The sequence below is a fragment of the Aptenodytes patagonicus genome, chromosome 2, assembly GCF_965638725.1.
Source record: "Aptenodytes patagonicus chromosome 2, bAptPat1.pri.cur, whole genome shotgun sequence".
Taxonomy (NCBI): Eukaryota; Metazoa; Chordata; class Aves; order Sphenisciformes; family Spheniscidae; genus Aptenodytes; species Aptenodytes patagonicus.
The window spans coordinates 35,926,862-35,949,547 of record NC_134950.1 but is presented as its reverse complement, the minus strand read 5'-3'; the positions used below and the strand labels follow the sequence as shown (position 1 = coordinate 35,949,547).

Below are 22,686 nucleotides of genomic sequence, written 5' to 3'. Positions count from 1 at the left end.
AAGAGGGAAGACTCCTCTCCTAGAAATTAAACTGAAAAGTCACAGGCAAAAAAGTCACAAGCCTTAAACCTACTTTTTTGGTAAAATTCAACGGCACTTACATTTGCAACACTGCTAAGTGAAGAACTGTTGTGTTACAAAATACACAGAGGTATCCAGGATTTTGTCGTATTACAAAGATGTCAATCAGAGCTCTACACCTAGCAGTGAACATTTCATATTCCCCCGATAGGATCAGATTTACAATTAATTCTCCAAGATTTTAACAACACAACTCTTCCTCCTCTAAGTAATTTAAGACACTTCTATCTGGCAACTGTGCAAGCCTTTGCCTTGTTCTAAGTCATCCCAGAAGACAGAACACAAAACTAAGACAAGACTGTGACTTGCAGAACACAAACTATTTTGTAACTTTACAGTAACTACATCTTAGAACCTACAGGGTCATAATATTTAGAAAAGTGTTACACCAGTAGCTCAGGTAATTCTTACCTATTTTGACAGGGATAAATAGGTACCTGCAACCAGCCGCTTCGATAACAACTACCAGAACTGTTTCTTACAATCCATGGAGCAAGGGAAACGCAACCTCTGTGAAGTGCTATCACTGGGACTAGATTCAGAGTGTATTTTCTCCATATAAACAGTTATGCAATATGTTTTGTCATTTCCAAGCCATCTAGATAACGGAAAGTTCAAGGCTTTCTCATTTCTTACTCTCCTTTTTCCTGCCAACAATTTTAATGTTTACCACCTACTAGTCCACTTCCATCATCCTACTAGTCAAAATGACCTTACATAAGATTTAAGCTTGACCTAGCACTCAAGAGGAATAAATATATATGGTTGGGGGTTTCATATCTAATTTTGATTCCACGTACAATTTTTTAAAATGTAGGTTTATCTCACATTTGTAGCTGCTTCTTACTAATTTTCCAAACAACCTTTCTGATGCTTAGTAGAACTTAAAAAAATCCACAGGGGAAAACAAAAAAATGTTCATTTGTCAACATAGAAGTCATTCAGTATCTCATTAATACCTTTGAAATACGACTACAGTAAATTCAGACACACAACTCCTAAAGAAAACGCCCTCACACATTCACGATTTACACTCTGAAATAACTTTCTGTCTATCAAGCAGCCCTGACAACTTGCTTTGGGCTTCTATTTTGGAATTTCCTACCTTGAACCCAAATACACACTTTAAAAGTCTTTTATTTGCAAGCAATTAAACAAATATGTTTTGAAGTGAACTGTTAATGTCATAGAATAATTTTAAAGGCTGTTATAATTGGTGTACAGATACAAACAAACTGAAAAAACAATGGTAGCGTTTTCATAAGAAAGCTATATACATTGCTAACACAGTGAAAAAGAGATTAGATTCCTAGTGTCCATCTTTTGCTTTCTGCACAGTTTAAGAAAATTTCAGATTATAAACACCAACAGTGTTTAACATCACTATTATGAATTAAACTGTGAAAGAACAAAGTTCCAAAACCATTTTACAAATCCTTAGTTTGAGTGGCAGAGATGTTTTGAAGTCAATTCTCTTTTTGACACTTACCAAGACCATCATCAAATAAACCTCAATGGTAGTCAACCCATGTATGCCTTGTCATATAGATCATCATATAGATGATGATTCTCTATAAATAGAGAAATATTTTTAAAGTTCAGAGATTAGAGCCTTATACGACAAGGGAAAATCCAAACTCTTTCCCTTAAAGAGGAGATTTGGAAACATTAGGTAAAAAAATAGTAAAGACCAAATGTTTATAACAGCAGCAAATAATTCAGTAGATCCATTTTCTTATATATGTAGACCAGCTATAGAACTCTGTCTTTATAAAAAGGAGCCTAAAATCCATTCTAAAATTAAATTAAAAACAGCCACATTAAGGTATCAGTATCTGATCAAACACAGTAATTTGAAAAGAAGAAAATTTGTTTGTCCTGTATCCTACCAAAAATTCCATATTATCAACAGTTAAAATATCCTCTCATTTGAATTTTGGACCTTTAGCTCTTTTCTCCAGCAACCGTCTTTTCAGTCTAATACAGTCTCAGACACTCTTTTATCCATCTCATGAGTGCAAATATTCTCTCCGACTGCTTCACAGCTTTTCAGTTCTCACATATAATACTTATGGTTCTTTCTAAAAAAAAAACAGTAACCCAAGGGGGGGGGGGGGGGGAAGTTAAAATGTGTACTTGATCAGCAGAGTACCACTGAAGTGCTCTGTTCCTCTGATCTTAAATATTTGCTGACACTGTCATGGGGTCCTGTCCATTAAACACAAATAATACATATAGACAACATATTGCTTCTCATCAGTTGCAATACAAAATATATTAAGATCCAAAAATGCATCCCAGGGAAATAACAGGAGATACTGTTTACACTTTGGGTCAAAAGTATCACAGTAAACAAAATCATATTTTTAAAGACAAAAAAGAAATTATGATTTCCAAGTTAGCCAGTTCAAACAAGTATCAACATAAGTTCAGTCTGACCTGTATTTGCAGCTCCCAGTGAGAATATAATTAAAAAAAATACATCCATATCATTCCCATATAAAGCTAAAAAGAGCACATTCAGTAGAAAACAGGTATGTTATCTGACTATTAAGCCAAAGAAATTCAATAACCTAAGTCCCCCAGAAAAGCAAGCCTATAACATTGCTAGTGTTGTAATGAAATGAAAACAAGCTTTAGCAAAGAAATCTATCCCTTTGAAATACGGGAATGCACAAAGAAAACCTGACTATGATTACCTATTATGCATAGAAAACTCCAGTGCAATTTTGACTAACAGTAAGTTCCTAGGCACAGCTCCACACTGGAAAAGTTGGGAGGGGATGCAGAAGTCAAGAAACCCACAGCTCTTCTGGACTTGTTCTTGATTCAGAGGAATGTCCCAAATAGAACCAAGTATCAGCAAAAGGTGTTATTCCCCCTTCAGCCTTACTGTAACCACTCTAACCCTATGCCTATCTGAAGTATCAGCTGTGTTCTCCACTATACCATGCCCTGATGGATTTCCTGTATCTCAACACTGCTCTCCTTCAGGGTAAGGCCAGGGGAAAAAAAAATAAAAGGAAAAAAAAAAACCCAAACACCAACCAAAAAAAAACCCCCACAAATGAAGAGGATCTCACCCCAGAATTGCAGGCAATCAGGAGAGACGACCAACAACTGCTATTAGAGATGGCACAGAATCCTTTTAATTTTTATTCTCTCCAGCTATACTGACTATCTTGGATAACTTCCCTTGAAATTAAAGGACAAAAATACCATTTTATAATAAATTCCTAGATTTCTCCAGTCCCCATAATGACAGGAACTCTGAAAGTGTTAGACAGCTCAAGGGTGAAAAAAATGCTTTCAAAGATTTCATAAGTGTTACTCTAGCTACTACAGTCTATAGATAGAAGCAAGGCAAAGTCCTTACACAAAGAGAATTACTTTTATTGACCAATACACATTTAAGGTGTGATACTTTTGGGAATACAAGCCCTTATTTGGAGTTTTTTCCAACTGGAATAATAAAATATACTATCTATTTTACAACTCTTTACTATTCCAATTAAACATGCCATACAAGTTAATCATACCTTATCTGACAAACATAGCTGGGTATCTCTAATAGGCTTTCACCAGACATTTTCAAAATTTGGTTTGTTCTATCAAGCATCAACTCAATTATTTCTGTACAAACTAATGAACAGCTGCCCATAGACGTTTTCCAGAAGATGCTTGAGAGTACTCTATAGCAACTGTAACAAAATTGTAGAGGGCATCATGGCCTACTAACCAGAATTCATTCAAATACTGAAAAATTGTTTTACAAGAGGGGCTTACTAGTATTTAGAAAATTGTCTTTTAATCAACCTCTCTGGTCAATGCATTCCAGTGTTTGACTACCCTCATGGCATAAAGTGTTTCTTTCATATCTTACTGGAATATCTCATGTTCCAATTTGTGTCTGTTGTCCCCTGCCTTCCTACTGCAGCTCCGTTTTCCCTATCACCCTCCCATTAGGTTGTTGTAGGCATCAGCAAGATCTTCCCTTTGCCTTCTCTTAAGGCTGAAGAAATCCAGTCAGCCTCGCCTTCTAAGTCATGTAGTTCAGCCCCTAACCATCTTGGTGGCCATCTGTTGGACTCACTCCAGTACATCAATGTCTTTCTTGTATTGGGGACTCCCTGAAGACAGTAAATCAGATGCAGTCTCAAGTGCCAGAGAGAGGGCAAGAATCACTTTCCTCCAGCTGCTGGCTACATGCTTGCACACACAGCCCAATACGCAGCTAAGGATATTCAGAAAATTTGGAATATACTCTCCAAAGACATTCTGAAGGACTATTTTTTTCTTCCTCTCCCCCTTACCACAACTTAAAATAATTTGTCTTATGTTGTGTCTCATTAATACACAAAACTGGATTATCATGAGCCAGATCTAGTTTTAAAATAAATAAATAAATCTTTTAAATGAAGCTCTTGAAGGCCAGATTTATACAATTTAATTAGGAAATTGAGCTCCTGCTTACCATAGTAATTCAGAAAACATCTAAAGTTTAAATGCAACAACTTGAAATTAATTCCTCTTCGGTGTTTGACAATATCTGTACTAGCTGACTGTCATGGTTTAACCCCAGGCAGCAACCAAGCACCACACGACCACTCGCTCACCCTCCCACTCACCCCCTGGTGGGATGGGGGAGAGAATTGGAAGAGTAAGAGTGAGAAAACCCATGAGTTGAGACAGTAACAGTTTAATACTTGAAATAACAACAACAACAACAACAGAAGCAATAATAATAAATTGTAATGGAAAGTAAAACGGGGGTGGGGGGTGGGGTGTAGAACAAAACCCAGGAAGGGAAGGAAAAAAAAACCAACCAAGAGGTGATGCAACCACTCACCACCCACCAACTGATGCCCAGTCAGCCCCCAAGCAGCGATCACCGTCCCCCGGCCAACTCCCTCCAGTTTATATACTGAGCATGACGTCACATGGTATGGAATACCCCTTTGGCCAGTTTGGGTCAGCTGTCCTAGCTGTGCCCCCTCCCAGCTTCTCGCTGGCAGGGCACAAGAAGCTGAAAAGTCCTTGGCTAGTGTAAGCACCGCTTAGCAACAACTAAAACATTGGTCTGTTATCAACGTTATTCTCATACTAAATCCAAAGCACAGCACTGTACCAGCTACTAGGAGGAAAATTAACTCTATCCCAGCCGAAACCAGGACACTATCCACCCCTTATTCTATACCATCTACGTCACGCCCAGGTCCCACACTTTCCGATACATTGCCATTAATCACCGCCACTTTTCCTGTCTTTTGATATATACACACAGATATCATTCCCTTAGCCTATGGGCCATCCTTCTAAAATGCCCCTTGGGTTCATTTAGTCCATGACTTTGGGCTCCATCTGTCATAACAGTCCTTCAGCGCAGGAGAGATGGTGCGTGGTGTTGGATTGTTGCATGCTGAAGCCAGTTCTGGTTCTATCACCACTGCACTTTGCTCGGTTTCATCAAAGTTCTTTCTTCATTAATCTCGGTGATGCTTACTGTAATACCATTGACATGGCATATAACAACTATAGTAGTAATGACATACAGTATGATGTAGCAATTAACATCATACAATTTAATTCATTGGCTATTCGCACCCAAAATCAAATCCCCTTGAGGTACACATCGGACTTCCCCGGCGCTTGCCTTGGTGGGTTTGTGGGAGTGGGATATAATCAATCTGCCAGGCGTCCCCATATTTATATTTCAGCCATCGTCTTCCAAACCAGAGAGGCTTTAACCGCTTGGCTTGCTTGAATGCAGCACGTTTCACATTCATAGATAACCTGTGCAATAGTGTCCATGGTCAAGTCCACCCCTCAATCACGAGCCCATCTAGATGTTGCATCTCTTCCTTGATGGCCTGAGGTGTCATGGGCCCACCGAGCTATAAATAATTTGCCCTTATGTTGCCAGTCCAGATCCACCTGAGCCACTTCAATCTTAGCAGCCTGACCCACCTGCTGGTTGTTTTGATGTTCTTCAGTGGCCCGATTCCTGGGTACGTGAGCATCTACGTGACAGACTTTTACAACCAGGTTCTCTACCCGGGCAGCAATATCTTGCCACAATGCAGCAGCCCAGATGGGTTTGCTTCTGTGCTGCCAGTTGCTCTGCTTCCATTGCTGCAACCACCCCCACAGGGCATTTGCCACCATCCATGAGTCAGTACAGAGATAAAGTATTGGCCATTTTTCTCATTCAGCAGTGTCTAAAGCCAGCTGGATGGCTTTCACCTTTGCAAACTGACTCAATTCACCTTCTCCTTCAGCAGTTTCTGCAACTTGTCGCATAGGACTCCATACAGCAGCCTTCCACCTCCAATGCTTTCCCACAGGATGACAGGACCCATCAGTGAACAGGGCATATGGCTTCTCATTTTCTGGTAGTTTATTATACAGTGGGGCCTCTTCAGCACACGCCGCCACCTCCTCCTCTGGCAATATTCTGAAATCTTTGCCCTCTGGCCAATCCATGATCACTTCCAGGATTCCTGGGCGACTGGGGTTTCCTACTCGAGCCCGTTGTGTGATCAGTGAGACCCACTTACTCCACGTAGCATCAGTTGCATGACGTGTAGAGGGGATCCTCCCTTTGAACATCCAGCCCAGCACCGGCAGTCATGGTGCCAGGAGGAGCTGTGCTTCAGTACCAACCACTTCCAAAGCAGCTCGAACCCCTTCATATGCTGCCAATATCTCTTTTTCAGTTGGAGTATAGCGGGCCTCGGATCCTCTGTATCCCCGACTCCAAAACCCTAGGGGTCGACCTCGACTCTCCCCTGGTGCTTTCTGCCAGAGGCTCCAGGTAGGGCTGTTCTCCCCGGCTGCGGTGTAGAGCACATTTTTTACATCTTGTCCTGCCCAGACTGGCCCCAGGCCTACCGCATGGACTATCTCCTCTTTAATTTGTTCAAAAGCTTGTCGTTGCTCAGGGCCCCATTTGAAATCATTCTTCTTCCGGGTCACTTGATACAAGAGGGCTTACAATCAGACTGTAATTTGGAATACGCATTCTCCAAAAACCCACAACGCCTAAGAAAGCTTGTGTTTCCTTTTTGCTAGTTGGTGGAGACATGGCTGTTGTTTTGTTGATCACACCCATTGGGATCTGACAACATCCATCTTGCCATTTTATTCCTAAAAACTGGATCTCCTGTGCAGGTCCCTTGACCTTACTTTGCTTTATGGCAAAACCGGCCTTCAGCAGGATTTGGACTATTTTCTTCCCTTTCTCAAAAAACTTCTCCTGCTGTGTTGCCCCACACGATGATATCATCAATGTATTGCAGGTGTTCTGGAGCCTCACCCTGTTCCAGTGCAGTCTGGATCAGTTCATGGCAAATGGTAGGGCTGTGTTTCCACCCCTGGGGCAGTCGGTTCCAGGTGTACTGGACACCCCTCCAAGTGAAAGCAAACTGTGGCCTGCACTCTGCTGCCAAAGGGATTGAGAAGACAGCATTAGTGGTATCAGTTGTGGCATACCACTTGGCTGCCTTTGACTCCAGTTCGTACTGAAGTTCTACCATGTCTGGCATGGCAGCACTCAGCAGCGGTGTGACTTTGTTCAGGCCACAATAGTCTACTGTTAGTCTCCACTCTCCATTAGACTTTCGCACCGGCCATATGGGACTGTTAAAGGGTGAGCGAGTCTTGCTGATCACTCCCTGGCTCTCCAGTCGACGAATCAGCTTATGGACGGGAATCAGGGAGCCTCTGTTGGTGCGATATTGCCACTTGTCCACCGTTGTGGTAGTGATTGGCACCTGTTGTTCTTCGACCCTCAGCAACCCCACAACAGAAGCATCCTCCAAGAGACGGGGCAAGGTGGACAGCTGTTTAATTTCCTCCCTCTCCACAGCAGCTATGCCAAAAGCCCACCGGTACCCTTTTGGGTCCTTGAAATACCCTCTCCTGAGGTAGTCTGTGCCAAGGATGCACAGAGCCTCTGGGCCAGTCACAATGGGGTGCTTCTGCCACTCATTCCTAGTTAGACTCACTTCGGCTTCCAATACAGTTAGCTGTTGGGATCCCCCGTCACACCAGAAATACAGATAGGTTCTGCCCCTTTATAGCTTGACGGCATTAAGGATGGCACTGTGCACCAGTGTCCACCAGAGCCTTATACTCCTGTGGGTCTGATGTGCCAGGCCATCAAATCCACACAGTCCAGTAAACCCAGTTGTCCCTTTCCTCCACCTGGCTGGAGGCAGGGCCCCTCTGGTCCTGGTCATAGTATTCGTTACTCACTTCTTGTAAATGACAATCAAAAGTCCCTTCATTAAGATCAGAAGTAAAATCAGCCCTTCTACTCTGTCTGGGGAACTGCCCACTGGAAACTGAAGCAGCAATTTTCCTGGAAGAATGCCCTTTCTGTGACTGTTTTTCCTTGCAATTCACATACCCATGCCCCTAGGGCTGAGGTAGATTTTTCCACCCCACTTCCTCATGTCCTCTCCATGGTCACACAGATAAAACCACAGGGTGGCCCGTGGTGTGTATCCACTATATCCTCTCTCTTGAGCAGAGGGACGCTTACTCCTAATGGCTGAGATACTGGTCCGTACAGGTGGGGAGTAGGACATATTCTCTTTGAGTTGCTGGAACTCCTGGGACAGTTCTTCAGACATTTCCACAGCCGAAACACAGGCCCGTAGGGAGGAAGAGAGACTTTCTTCATATTGCCAGAGTTGGCCAGCCAGTTCATCCACCGTTTGTGCCTCTCCGTCTTTTCAGGTCATTACTGCCAATGAGCTGGCATATGATGATGGTGCGCTCCATACAAACTTCTGCCACATGGGTCGTGTGCACTTGACTTCATCTGGATCTTTGGATAACTGCTCATTGTCCAGGTCACCATAAATCACCTCCAGCACGGCTAATTCCCTCAGGTACTGGATACCTCTCTCCATGGTGGTCCACTTGCCTGGGCGATATAGAACATCTTCCTTGAAGGGATACCTTTCCTTCACGCCTGACAGGAGTCGCCTCCAGAGGCTGAGGGCTTGTGCCCCTTTTCCAATCGCTTTGTCAATGCCCCCTTCCCTAGAAAGGGATCCCAGCTGCTTGGCTTCCCTACCCTCCAATTCCAGGCTACTGGCCCCATTATCCCAGCATTGGAGCAGCCAGGTGACAATGTGCTTGCCTGGACGACAGCTGAAATCTTTTCGCATGTCTTACAGCTCGCTCAGGGATAGGGATCGAGTGGTTTCTGTCTCATTTATGAGCTCTTCCTCTTCCTCTCCTCGTGATGGCCCTGTTTTTTCATCACCCCTTACTAAACGAGCTGACTTTCGCTTCCAACGTTTCTTCTTGTGTATAGGGGAGACTGATACTGGCACAGGTTGGTTCTCTGGTTCAGCCGCAGGGCCTGTTAGTTTGTTTTCCCTCTCTTCTCCCTGAGGGTGCTGCATAATACCAAGCAGTGTTCAGCTGCTTAAACATTTAAAAACAACAAAAAAAATCAATACCAACCCGCACAGCTGAATCCTAGTGACTGACATAATAGCCAATGCCTAAAAGGTACTGAATCTGTCTTTTTTGTTTGGCATGTTTTACTGCCTCATAGTTGTTAATTTAAGTATCTGTGTCATCTATTCTTTACTTTCCTTTTCTATTCACAGGCTCATCCCTTTCTTCATCTTTCTAGTGATTTAGAAAAACCTTTCCTAATGCTTTTCAAATCTGCTAATTTAAAACAATACACCATGGGTAGATTTCACTCTTAATGCTTGTCCCTTTCTTTCATATTGAGCTTTAGCAGTAAATACTTATTTTCACTTTACTGTTTTGTACAAAGCCTTTTCAATCTTCAAGTCACTAAATAGCTCCTCATGTAGCCATACTGACTTTTCCTACATTTCCTGTATTTTTTCCATAGTGACACGGCTTGCCATTGTAAATTAGTATTTTCTTCTAGAAACTTGTAGCCCTTCAACACTCTTAATTATCAGGAGTCCTTTACTTACAGATCTCCAGCTATGCTAAGACATGCATATCTAAAGTCAATACCATTGTTACTTTTGCTTTTTTTTCTTACCATTAATCAAGAGTACCATTTTTTTACCACATACTCAAGCTGTTTTCAGCCTCTCAACCAGCTCCTTTATGTCAAAATACAAGCTAGTGCAGCTACTCACTCCCACAATAACCTCCAAACAGATGTTTTCTATACATTGATATGCTCCTGGGAGCTGTGCTTGCTGTATTGTTCTTCTCATATCACAAGTCCATCTTTCTAATTTTTCTGCTAATCCATCATAAGATTTCATATAGAAGCTCCCTTCCTGCTTATCCACTTTCTATTTAAAGAGACTGTGAAAGAAAACACAAACTGCAATCACGGAGTTATTTACATAAAGGGGGACTAAATGAAGGATGCACAAACAATCTTAATTTGATCTTTTTCTTGTTTTTGAGAGAAGATTTTATGCTTAAACATTCTTTCAATACAGCTTCCAAATAAACCAAAACTAAAAAGTAACAAATTGGTAAAGACATTCACTATCTAGAGGGAAACAGAACAGCAGAGTAGGAAGATCAGAAACCCAAGACTGGATAACATCACAGTCCTTCAATTACAGGAATAACCAGCTGCAAAAGGCAAAGAGTAGTGACATAACCAGAAGTTTACACAAGTATTTTCAACAAGGTGGAAGTCTTTGAAACCAAGATTACTTAATTCACCCACCTCTACAGGAAAGGATGATTCAAGGATGAAATCAAAGAACACAGCTTAACACTGATCCAAACATCAGTTCCAAAAGAAAGTTTATTCAAGTAGTTGAAACATGACTGACATAGCAATGGCTTGTATTCTGTTGCTAATCTGTCAAACAGGATTTGTGCAACCCCTCCAGTTATCCTCCACAGACTTTCTAAAGCGTCAAGCTCATAAGACTTCTCAAAGCGTATGGAGCAAAGAACACAAAATTAACTGGGTGTCAGTGGAGTAAAATTCCTGCCGCCTCCCCAGACAGCTCACAACAACCTGTATCATTTCAATCCTGATAGATGGCACTCACTGTCTGTCATGGTTCAAATTAAATATATCTCCAAAGCCAATAGCTTCTAGCACCTTTGCTAAGCAAAAATACACACTCTTCTTCCTCCAAACTGGCACACATCTTACTTGGCCACCTCTGGAACTGCTGTGGTAACATCTCGAATGCCATAGCTGAATTCTCACTTGTGTTGATTCCTGGTGAATCATATAAAGAAGCAGAAGGCAGGGCAGAAGCATATAAAAAGATACAATATGTGAAAAGGGGGAGAGGGTAGCAATTTAGGACAGGAGAGGATTTGGAGGTTGGCAACATGAGTATTTCAGAATGCATCTCCTAGAATCAGATAGTTTGATTACTGTGTACCATCGAGCTAGATGTTATATATCACATAAATGTTTATTAACAGATACATAATTATTTCACTGGTCTCTGTGTCCCTTTCAGCTACCTCAAAAGACAATAACCTATATTCCTAAAGCATGTATGACAATATCACCATCACATTCCCAAAAACCAGGGATCTTTTTTCTAATTCTACCATAAACAAGGATCACACCCACAGACAGACAGGTAGACAGACTTTAACCACAATCCCTCACAAAGCAACAGCACAGTCAAAGGTATTTTCCTCCCCCACCATGAAAACTTATCTAGCTCTTGTAGGTATGCGAACATTACCTTTCTCAATGCCTTTAAAAAGAAGTATCACAATATCAGGTGTCTATTTCCAGTTCTAAGCCCATTGACGGAACTCTTCCAGCAGCTTTGCCCCTCCCTTGGAAAACTGGAGCCTAGAGAGTTAAAGTTTAACAAAGCTATATGCAAACAAAAACGTGTACAGTAAAAAAGTAAGGCACCCTTAGCTATAGGGGTCACTACCAAGTACGAATTATGTACATATAGCTGAGAGCAACTAAGATAGCCAATGAATATTGTTTCAGTTAACATATTATACTTCATAATTGGAGTGGGCAAAGCATACATTCACGGTTACACTAGCTCTGTTGATTACCAGTAAAATATTAACGCCATAATCAAATCAAGTTCGACTGTGTGCCCATATGCCTGGCTTATTATCTGTCTCCTCAGAGCTGAAAACACAAACTTTATAAAGGTAAATGATACAAAGAAAATAAAATTAAAGAAATATCAATGCATATATTCAACTGCCTTATCTTTGCAATTCTTGAATACTCCACTTTTTGGTGTTTCAAGAAATGCTGCATGAGATGTGCAATGTCTTAAATGGGTAATACCTTAAATAGGTAAACTAAATAATGAGCTCTCTTAATTAAATACTTTACCTATGAACAACCCTTAATATAGACTTGAAAGTCTACTTTAGAGACTTTCTGTTTTTTTAGAGAAAGAAAGGAAGAGAGAAAAGCTGAGCTGATTACACCAAAAGGAGATTCAGTACAAGACAGGATATATTAAGGGCAGTGGTAAGAGTTTGGTACAATACAGCTGGGGGAAAAGCAATTTTTTCTCTACCAGTAGATCAGAAACCTACCAGTAGATCAGAAAGTGGAAAATGGGCAAAGAGCTTCCTTTCATTTCTGCTGGAAGAAATGTTCCATCACCCCACCTTCTTTTACCACTAACACAAGCCATGATGGGTGATTAAGCTGGAATGTGGCAGCCTTTTCACCTGGAGTGGTAGAGACTCTACTAGCCATGCTCAGTTAGGCAGTATCACGAGGATATGAAGAAACCGGAAGATGTAAAGCAACTTCACAGACTAGGAAGCATGGGTGTCCAAAACATCTGCACTTGAATTTTGTTAGAAACCTTCTATTTCCATGCACTCGAATTCCCTTTTCTTTGTTGTGATGATGTAAGAAAGGAGTAGCCTTCCTAGACACTGTCCTAGACACTCAAATCTTAATCTGTCTTGGAGATCAAAGAGGAAGAAAAGTTAACTCATAAATAGTTAAAAGTTAAAAATTAATCCCACAGGGGCTCCACTGTTCTATTTTATGCTGGTAAAGCTACTGCACCCTAGGGAGACCTAACAATATTTCTTCAGTAACTACTAATGATTCTCTTCCACACCCAAAGATCGAAACGTACCCAGCAAACTGTTAGCACAAAGGTACTGTCAGTCCTATGATGAAGCCCTGGCAAAGAATTTACATTTCACTTATGAGCTACAGGCTGTCATCTCCTCCCCCACTCAAGTTACAAAATGTTTCACAGAAAACATCCTTTCTGTTTTGAAGAAGTTTTTGCATGCAGGAGACAGATTTTTTCCAAGCACTCCCTCACTGAATGGAGGCAAACAGTAACCTTGTACCAGAACAGGAGAAGTTGTTAACAGGCTGCAACAACAGTGTTGTTAGAACACCACCATATTGTTTCATAAGCAAAGCTGTTACTAATCTGCTAGTACAACCTACCAGCCTGAAAGAGTAAGACCAGTAACAACTCTATTTTCAGTATTTTGGTTCTTCCATTCACACATTTCTTACTGAAAAGTATCTCAAATTCAGAATATGAAGTTCTAAACACTGGGTAGATAGTCCTGCTTTTCAAACAAAACTCCTCTACAGAAAAACACATTTTTAACAGTGTAAATAATACTGGAACTGATTGCATGTTACTCTCTAATTAGAAACCTAACTTTAAATACCAAAAAGCTCTCCAACAGAAGAGAAACAAGGTAAAGATTAAAACCGGTGACATTTAAGAAAAAAATTACCTGCTACAGTCTATCTTGCTACTTAAGAAATCAAAGAAAAGATGAAAGAGACAGTTCCTACAAATTAAAAAATCCTTTGTTTCCTAATCAAACAGGTCATTCAAGAAAGCCCCTGCAGAGTATATCCCATTATTCAGGTGAAATCATTTGGCCCAGACTCCCAAACTCACAAGCCATCCAGACACTTGATTATCACAGTCCTGGGTGAATTTTTCCTAATCAAAGTTCTTATGGTAAGATTTAATCAAGGCCCAGAAGGGGAAAGAAAGATAATTGACTGGATGTGCCCAATTAAAGCTTCAGCAGGACACATAACAAAAGGTTCACAAAATACTCCGTCCATAAAAAATAATACCAGGATTTGAATTTGAAGAATTGTTTTTCAGTTTTATCTATTTTTGGCTGAGTATCAGGTTTTCAATCTGTACTGAGAATGCAGAAGCAGATTAGTCTCCTCCTTCTCATTTCTAATAAAACATGTTAACATCTGGCAACCCAGTTCTAATGTTATTTTCCCAGAGCAATCCATACTTCAAGTCCTGAATGTCAGGCATTTTGTACATTTCTCTCTTTTTAAAGGAACCAAAAGGCAACGCATGAATCTTTTAATGAGCTACTTACAAATAAGTTTCCACCACTAATCTTTTGTTCTTCTGAACATTTAAAAATTTCATTAGGTTATGGATTGGGGGGGTGGGAGGAAGGATTGTTGATTTTTCAGTTCAGTAACAGAATATTCATCTTCAAGATATTTTAAAATATCTGACTGGAAGGTCAAAGCAACACAGTCCTCTTCTAAAGGGAATAATATGCTTGACAAACTCACTAAGAGACAAGATCAACCTGAAATCAGAACTACAGTATCATTGAAGATAAACCAGTAACTACACACACTCCATACTCCACAGTCTGAAAAGTTTTTTGCCAGATAATCAAATTTTTTACAATGAACCTGTCATTTTAAAGCAAATTAAGTGAAATCCACTAATGAAGAATAAAATGAAACTGACAGCTAGTCATCTGCTTTATAAACAGTCTCTTCAAAAGTACCAACGCACAGCACAAGCCTCATAGTACTAAAAAGTCAAACACAAATAATTTTATCTTTTAAGGACAAGACTCTTGCATTATTTGAACTCTTTCAGTTAAAGAAATGAATTTAAGATAATAGCAAGGGCTGGCACAATGAGGGCAACCATATGTCTACCAGGGAATTTCTTATCCTTATAAAAACCATTCCAAAGGTTGATAACCAAGATAAAATGCTGTATTCTGACAAAAAGCCTTTCAGAAAGAAAAGGGGCAAAATGTTGCAAGCTGCAAACTGTAACAAGATTTAAATACACATACCCTAAATACGAGGGGGAGAGAATTTCTAACTTAGGAAACCTCAAGTCATTCAGTTTCCTTGTGCCTTTTCATTATCGGCCACCATCTTCTAATCAAGAATAAATAAATCTATGTGAACAAGTAGCATCAAATTCTATTAAGCATTTTATTCCAGTAGACTTTTAGAGACAGTATTTGCTGTACGCCAGTAAACTACTATCAACATTTACTGGCATATATACAGGATTTTTTTTCCTGAGGCTGATCAAGCAGTATTTTTAACTAAGTGGAATAAAAAAAAGATGACAAACAACTTTGTATTTGTAAAGGAGAAACAGTTATTTTTTTAATACTGTGTATGAAAGGATGAATAGTTAGTATTCTCAATCAGATCATTAATTATGAAAAATAAGGTATCTCGCCATTCCTGCTCTACCACCGTTAACTTCTGTCCTTTCTTTTCTAACACATTAATACTGCTCCCAGGGAGGCAAATGATGGGGTTCCCCCCCTTCTTCCCCTGCCACCCTAGATTGATACCTGGTTTTCATTCCAGTGATTAAGGTCACCTCAGAGGAAGAACAAACAAAACCAAATTTAAAAAAAAAACCAACCTGCAAAGGCTGGCACAGATTCCAGAATACCTGTTGAAAGCCCTCAACTATCAAAAGCAGGCAGAAGACAGGTTACCTGACATTCATTCTATCATAAAATATTGCTTACTGGCTCTTCTCATTTTAAAACATTTAACCTTTTTACTTAATTTTCATTTGTTTTTAATAAATGAAGTTATAACAGCTTTAAATGAATGTGTCTCTTCCTCCCTTCAAAAGGCAAAAACACAACCCACAGTTGACAGTTCTGTCACAGTCCTTCGCTACTTCAAAACCACGTAAGATGCACAAAATTTTTGGCTCCAAGTACTGAGTAAAAGACCTTTGTCATCCTCTTCCCCTCTGCCCCCTGGGAACTTTAGCCTGCAAACTGCTTGAAAGCTCATCTCTTGGTTGTAAACCAAGGCTACGTAAGAGACATGATCATTATACCAAACACATTTGTCTTTGTTGAACACAGCCATAACTATGAGTAAGTTCAAAGAAGTTGTGCCTTCTTTCTTTCGTATTAATATAATCTCTGGCAGTATACACCAGTACAGCCTATACCTGTATAATATATAGTGAAGATCCTTTAGTCGGAAAGTCTTAGCTTGGTAGAATTTGAGCAAACAATTAAAGAAAGTGCTTGATCACTGAGTTTTGCGCATTGTTTGAGCTAAGCTGCTTTAGCTTATTAATTACAAACTCACAGAGTTTTCCAAGGGAGCAGCTTAACAAGACAACATTCCCTGGCTTTTGCGAATCTATTGTTTTCTCTTTTCCCCTTCTCAGAGCCTGAATACCTAGGCCTAAAAGCAAGTACAAGACATTATCAAACTGAGCAAAAAACATTTACAAACAACTGGAATAACTATTTTTTACAATAAATATCTGCCTGCTCTTATCTTCCTGATTTAAATCATACACATATTAATGAGATATCAACGTTCAACGTGACAGCTAGAAAGCATTCATCATTTTCTATATTTTAGCTATACAGTTGGTCTATTCGGAAGAAAGATCTGCTGATAATGCTCAGGAACACTGGTTTCAGTAAACTTCTCTACTATTGCTTTCTTTTTCGGAAGTGAATTCTTCCATTCTAGCTCAAAACTTGCGCAGTTGCTGCACAGCAAAGTGTTTCCCAAAACTCTATTTACACAAGCAGACACAAAAACAAGCAAGTGAGACTCCTTAGGGCCTAAAGCCATAACTTCGATTTTACTTATATTTACTGACTTAAAGACTATAAATTTTAAACTCCACTTGATATTCAACTCACTTTAAAAGTTTATTAAAAAAGCCCCAAGATTAAACTAACTCAGCTTGGTAAAATAACTATAAATTTTACATTTATCTTATTTTACTGTAGCATGGCTGTATGCCAAAACTAATATACCACGTATCAGTACCGACTGATAACTGAAGGTTACATAAAGGACTAACAACCTCTTAGTGGAAAGGAGAAACACTTTTTACTCTCCACTCATTCTGGTCTCAATTACGGTAGTTGCATTTTTCAGTTTAAAAATGATTGAAATTTTTATCTTCAACAGTATTTCACCAATGGCACCACTAAATACTTCAAGTTGTTACTAACTACTAATAATTTCATTGTGTTTATGTCCCAGAATTGGTTATATAATTAAACACTTACTTTCTTTTTATTTTTTAAACATTTTATTTGAAATAATACAAATAGCATCCTGTACTGTGATGTTTAACAGTACAGAACACATATGCATCATCGCTGAAGTTCCAGTCAACTGAAAGCTTTCCTCACTTAAGGTTGGGTTTGTTGGGGTTTTTTTTGAAGACATATTAAAAGTAGTTTATAACTTTTTTCTGGACAAAGCTGTCAAATAAGTAAAGAGAAAATTATTTCCAAATTATTAAAAAAAATGCTGCCAATATTGAAGAAAGATTAAGCAATTGTTCTGAGAACAGCTGGAAACACAGAATTTCCACTGAGACTAGAAGAGCAGGTAAAGAATAGAACCAAGGAAGTTTAACCAAAAGTGGGCATACCCAGAGCATAATATTTTCTTATAATGTAATTACAATGCAATTTTTCTTGAGATTTCAGTGGCTTGTATACATTTTCCCCATCCCCTACCCCACTGGCTGAAAACACTGGGGTGAAACTTGCTGGAAACTTTTGTATTGCTACTGGCTTGCGTTTTGTGATAAAAGTTCCTGGTGATCTCAAGCTAACATGAATGCTGCATTGTCATCTAACACAATTATTTTTATTAAATGCCTGTTTAGACATACATTTTGAAAAAAAAAAAAATCTATTGCTGTGACATGACTTTTCAAGCAGCACTTTTTATTTTGATGTGTGCATGTATTTTGATGGCAACCCACCGACCGGCAGTTTTCAAGGGGGGGGGGGGGGAAATCCTGATAACAAAATTGCATAGTGAAGGCTAACATTCTACACTCTTTACTACAGCTGTTTGTGTCATTAGTTACATTAGCTCTGTATTTAATCACATTTTAATATCTACATGTACAAATCTCATGTGTCCAACTTTAAAGGAATGACCAGAGGTTATTTTGGTGATAAAATGCAAACCTAAAACTGTTCCCATAGATGTGTTTGTGAAAGCTGTTTTAATACATCCAGACATAATTCAGCATTTGAAGTAATCTGGTATTAAAAATGAAAGGAGGGGAAAGGTAAAATGGTAGTAATTAAAATGTCAGCATTATGGATAAGGCCAGTCTTTCGAGTTTAAGATGCAAATAGTTGGTATCTGTGGGTTGAGGGAAAGGCCTTAGTTATCTAACCCTTTGTACAGCAATGATATATTTTCCGTATATTTTCAACTGAACTTCCTTGGTTCTATTTTTTACCTGCTCTTCTATTCCTAATGCAAGTTCTGTGTTTCCAGCTGTTCTGAGAACTGTTTATTGCTTATTACTTCTTCAGTATTTACCACATTTTTATGTTGTCTGTAGCTTTAAGACTTCAGATTACTAAAGATGCTGTACTGAATTTTCTAAAGCAAATCCACTCCATTCACTTGTTCTACACTACTTACAACTTTTCAGAATATTTCTGGTTCTTTTCAGGAAAAGTTGCACAAGCTTGGGCTTTTTCTGGGAAAAATCTTGAAAAAAAATGCTTTTCCTTCAAGGTTCATTTGGGGGGTTTGTTTGTTTTTTAAGAAAAAATTACCATTTGCTTCAAGTTATGCAAACCAGGTTTAAACCAATCTAGCAGTGTTAAATTAGCCACCACTTTGGACAACACAATGGTTAGAAAACAAAACACAGGATCTTGTGAACATTGGCTTCTATTTTTCTAGAAGAAAAGCATTACAGAAAATTACCGTTAAAGAATGTCCACACAGACAAAGATCACAATAAATTTAAATTATACATTTAAAGGTGCAAATTCCCAAGTTTTACAAGTTACTATGCATCAGCTGAACCACAGTAGCTCTTCAGATTGATGTTCATTGCCATTGGCAAAAAGAGGTGTTTTGTTACAGTTTCAAAACTGTCCTTTGTAGGGTGACTTGGAATGGGCTGATCAGATAACTCTAGCTTTAAGTTAGTCAGAGAAATTTCGGTGGATCTGTAAAAATAAGATGTAATTAACCTAGGGCATCATACATTGCTGTATAAAATTACAGCAATTTAAGAAGTGACTAAAACTTATTTAACGTACCAATATATCATTCGTATCAGAAATATAAATAATACTGCCATAATGGTATGGTGATAGACTACTGGTATAGTCAGAGACTGCAACAAGTTGCACAAACATTTCCATTAAACATTGGGTATTTAAAAACACTGCACATAATCAGAAAAAGGATGTCTCCTTTTTATGTTAGGCAACTTACATATTAAATGTTAGCACTAATAATAATAAATTAAATGATCCTGAACTGAAAAACACTTAAAATTATATACAATAGCTTCCTTTGTAACATGTTTTTCGTGTTAAAGATTTAAATGTTAATTAATAGAAGAATTCAGAGCCTTGAAATCTTGCTCACCTGGGAAGGTGTCTACTATTGAGAAACTTACTAATTTTACAGTTCACTTACTAATTTTTCATTTATGCTTCCTGTTTATTTTCAAAAAATTCCTAGACAATTTCTTTTCCAATTTGCTAAACTATATTACTAAATTAGTAATTTACTAAACTCAGGAAAAAGTCATCAGAACATTATACAACTAGCAACATATAGGCAAAAAAACTCCATAAATTTCTTTGACTCTCTCATCAAAAGACAACAGAACACCATTTAAAAAAAAAAAAGTGTAATCTTACAGCTGGTATTTCTAAAATGAAAGCAATTACAACATTAGACTTACCATAGCCATATCTTCAGGAAGTGAGTACTACCTCCACACATAACTTACTTTTAAGCAACATTTGTCATTCATGTATCCTAAACAACCTCATTTAATTTGTAATCATTATTTCCCCTTTACAGAGGAAGCAACAGGAATGAGGGTGAGGCAAGCTATAGAAGGTCATTTACTAGGCCAGAGACAGCACCACAGCACAGGTTTACAAAGTCCCACAGAGTGCCTCCTCCAAGTTTCACAACTGTCATTTCCCTATAGTTTTCACACAGTTTTCTAAAAGATACTACTTAATAAAGTATTGCCTCTATTTTGCAGTTACGCTTGTGGAAGTCTGAACATTAAAAGAAGAACATCACAAAAACGCATTCGCCAGACAGAGCTGATAAAACAAAGGCAGATCAGACTATCTGTCTAAACTACTGCTAAATGAAGAACATTCTGTACAGTATGTTCAAGTTCTTGATCCCATTTCATTTCAGTAACTCAGAAAGACACACCATGGGTTTTTTTATGCTTCTAAACCTCATGAGCAGAATTTTTACCCCATAAAGTTCAAGGCTTTGACATTTTAACTCTTTTTAACTATGCTAAATCCAGGCTATCAGGACAATTAAACTAATTTCATTGAGTTTGTGCACTCTTTCTCAGCTGTTCCATTGCTAGTGACAAAAAATATAAGTTATACTGGACCAAAATGAAAACAAGAAAGAGAAAGCAGCAGCTTGAGAAAGAGAACAGAAGTGCTAGATCATCCAGATCTAAAACCAAAATAGAAAACTGTAAAAATTCAAGGAAAAGCAGAGCAGTTACAGGTGAAATAAGGAAAGACAGGGGCCACTGACACAAAACCCAGAGATCTTTCCTCCTGCCCCAGTCACAATAAATCACCACCCACTCGGAGCAGCACACATTGAAAGTGACCCATTCTTCCAGAGCAATTTCTGCAGCTACTATTTAAGAACTCCTTCGGAGAAGGTATGAATAAATAATTCAGCTGGAAATACCTGTCAAGCAGCAGGATGTTTCACGCTACTTTACCTACAGCAATCCCATCTAACCAAGTCAAACCAGACATTATCTGTCCACAGGACTAACACCACGCTACCATCTCATTTTACGGAGACAAAGAGGACCTCACGGGCAGCACGGGCACACGGCTTGGGACAAAACTTGTCTCTCCCAGCCCCCCTGTGCCCAAGAATTACAGTGCCGTAACCCCAGAAACGCCCGGGAAGATGGAGTTGTTGATCACATCCTTCGACACCGTTCTCACGGTGTCACCGGGGGGGTTGGTGGTGGGGGAAGGTCTCCCTGACCACCCCCCGCTACACTGCGGCCACACCGCCGGGGGAGGGGGACGAGCCGGCCACCTCCCGTGGAGGCCCGCGAAGCCGTGGCCCTCTCAAACCCTGCCGAAGGGGAGAGGGATCCCTTCATCCCCCCTTCCGCGAGGGGAGAGCACATCGCTGCCAAACCTCTCCCCGAGGCAACTGGCCCTCCCCCGGCGCTCGGTGCCTCCCGACGCCCTCCCGCCTCCTCCCCCGCTCGCCACCCTGCCCCGCCCGCCCTCACTTGCGGCTCCCCCCCCCGCCGCAGCCGGGCCCGGCCTCGCCCCTCACAGCCTGCCCCCGCGGGTCTCAGCTCCATCCCGGCGCCAGGCCAGTAGTACCCTGCCTCCCCCTGCCCTCCCCGGCCCCGCCGAGCGGTCGCCAGCCCCCCTACGCCCGCGGCCGCGCCAGAGCCGCCGCGCAACCGGCGCCCTCAGCCGCTGCCCCTGCGGTTGCTCCGCCCGCACCGCTCTCCGGAGCGCACCACCACGCACACGCCCGGGGGAACGGCTCCTCCCGGCTCCGGGCCACCGCCGCCGCTGGGCCACCGCCGCCGCTCGACCCCCGCCACCACGCCCCGGCGCTGCCCCGGCTCCGCCGCAGGCTCCTCACCTGCATAGACGCCATGATGGATCCTCCCCCTCCCCTCTGCGCCGCCGGCCCGGGCCCACAGAGACGCAGCGCCGCGCGCCCGTCCCCTCCCCGGTCACGTGCCCGCGCCGCCGGCCGGGCGGCCGCGCATGCGCGGGGAGAGGTCGGCGGGGGCGGGTGGGCGTCGTCCTTGGGCTGCCGTCGCCACAGACCTTGCCAGCCGCGGGGGGGGGCGCCTCGCCGGCGCGATGCGCCCATCGCGGGGCTCCCCCGATGCTCCCCTGCCTCTGCTCGCCCGGCGGCGGCGGGGAGGGGACCGCGCCGGGCTGCCCTGCGGCCGGGGAAGGAGCCCAGTCGTCTCTCGCCGTAGGAGCGGGCCTCGGGGGGGGGGGGGCGGGAGCGGGCTGATCCCCCCGCCCGGCCTCTCTGTATGTAAAGGTTTTCAGATCTGCACGTCCGGAGTCTTTAAGGGATTTAGTGAATGCCGGCTGTGCCCTTTTACGGGCTTCTGCCCTCCCGTCTGGTGCATCTTGGCGGGAAGGCCGGATTAGGGATCCGCAGCGGGCCCGGCCCTCCTCTGCTCCTTGGGCTCAGGAGCGTGGGGCCGTCGGGAGGTTTGCTGTGGGAGAAGGCCTGCCTGCGACTTGGGGTGATGAACGGCCCTCCTGGCGAGGGGAGACGTTTCTCTGTGCTTCCCCTGCTACTCTGCTACAGGT

At 41.3% G+C, this 22,686-nt stretch overlaps 1 protein-coding gene across 1 annotated transcript in view; it reads right to left on the bottom strand.

The window, feature by feature from the left end:
* Nucleotides 1–22,061, bottom strand: part of UBE2W (ubiquitin conjugating enzyme E2 W) — a 31,073-nt gene extending 9,012 nt beyond the window's left edge. Inside the window, exon 1 of the mRNA XM_076329538.1 lies at nucleotides 21,992–22,061. Coding sequence (XP_076185653.1) covers nucleotides 21,992–22,006 — 15 coding nt within the window. The 5' untranslated portion in view covers nucleotides 22,007–22,061. The remainder of the gene's footprint in view (nucleotides 1–21,991) is intronic.
* Nucleotides 22,062–22,686: the final 625 nt, after the last annotated feature.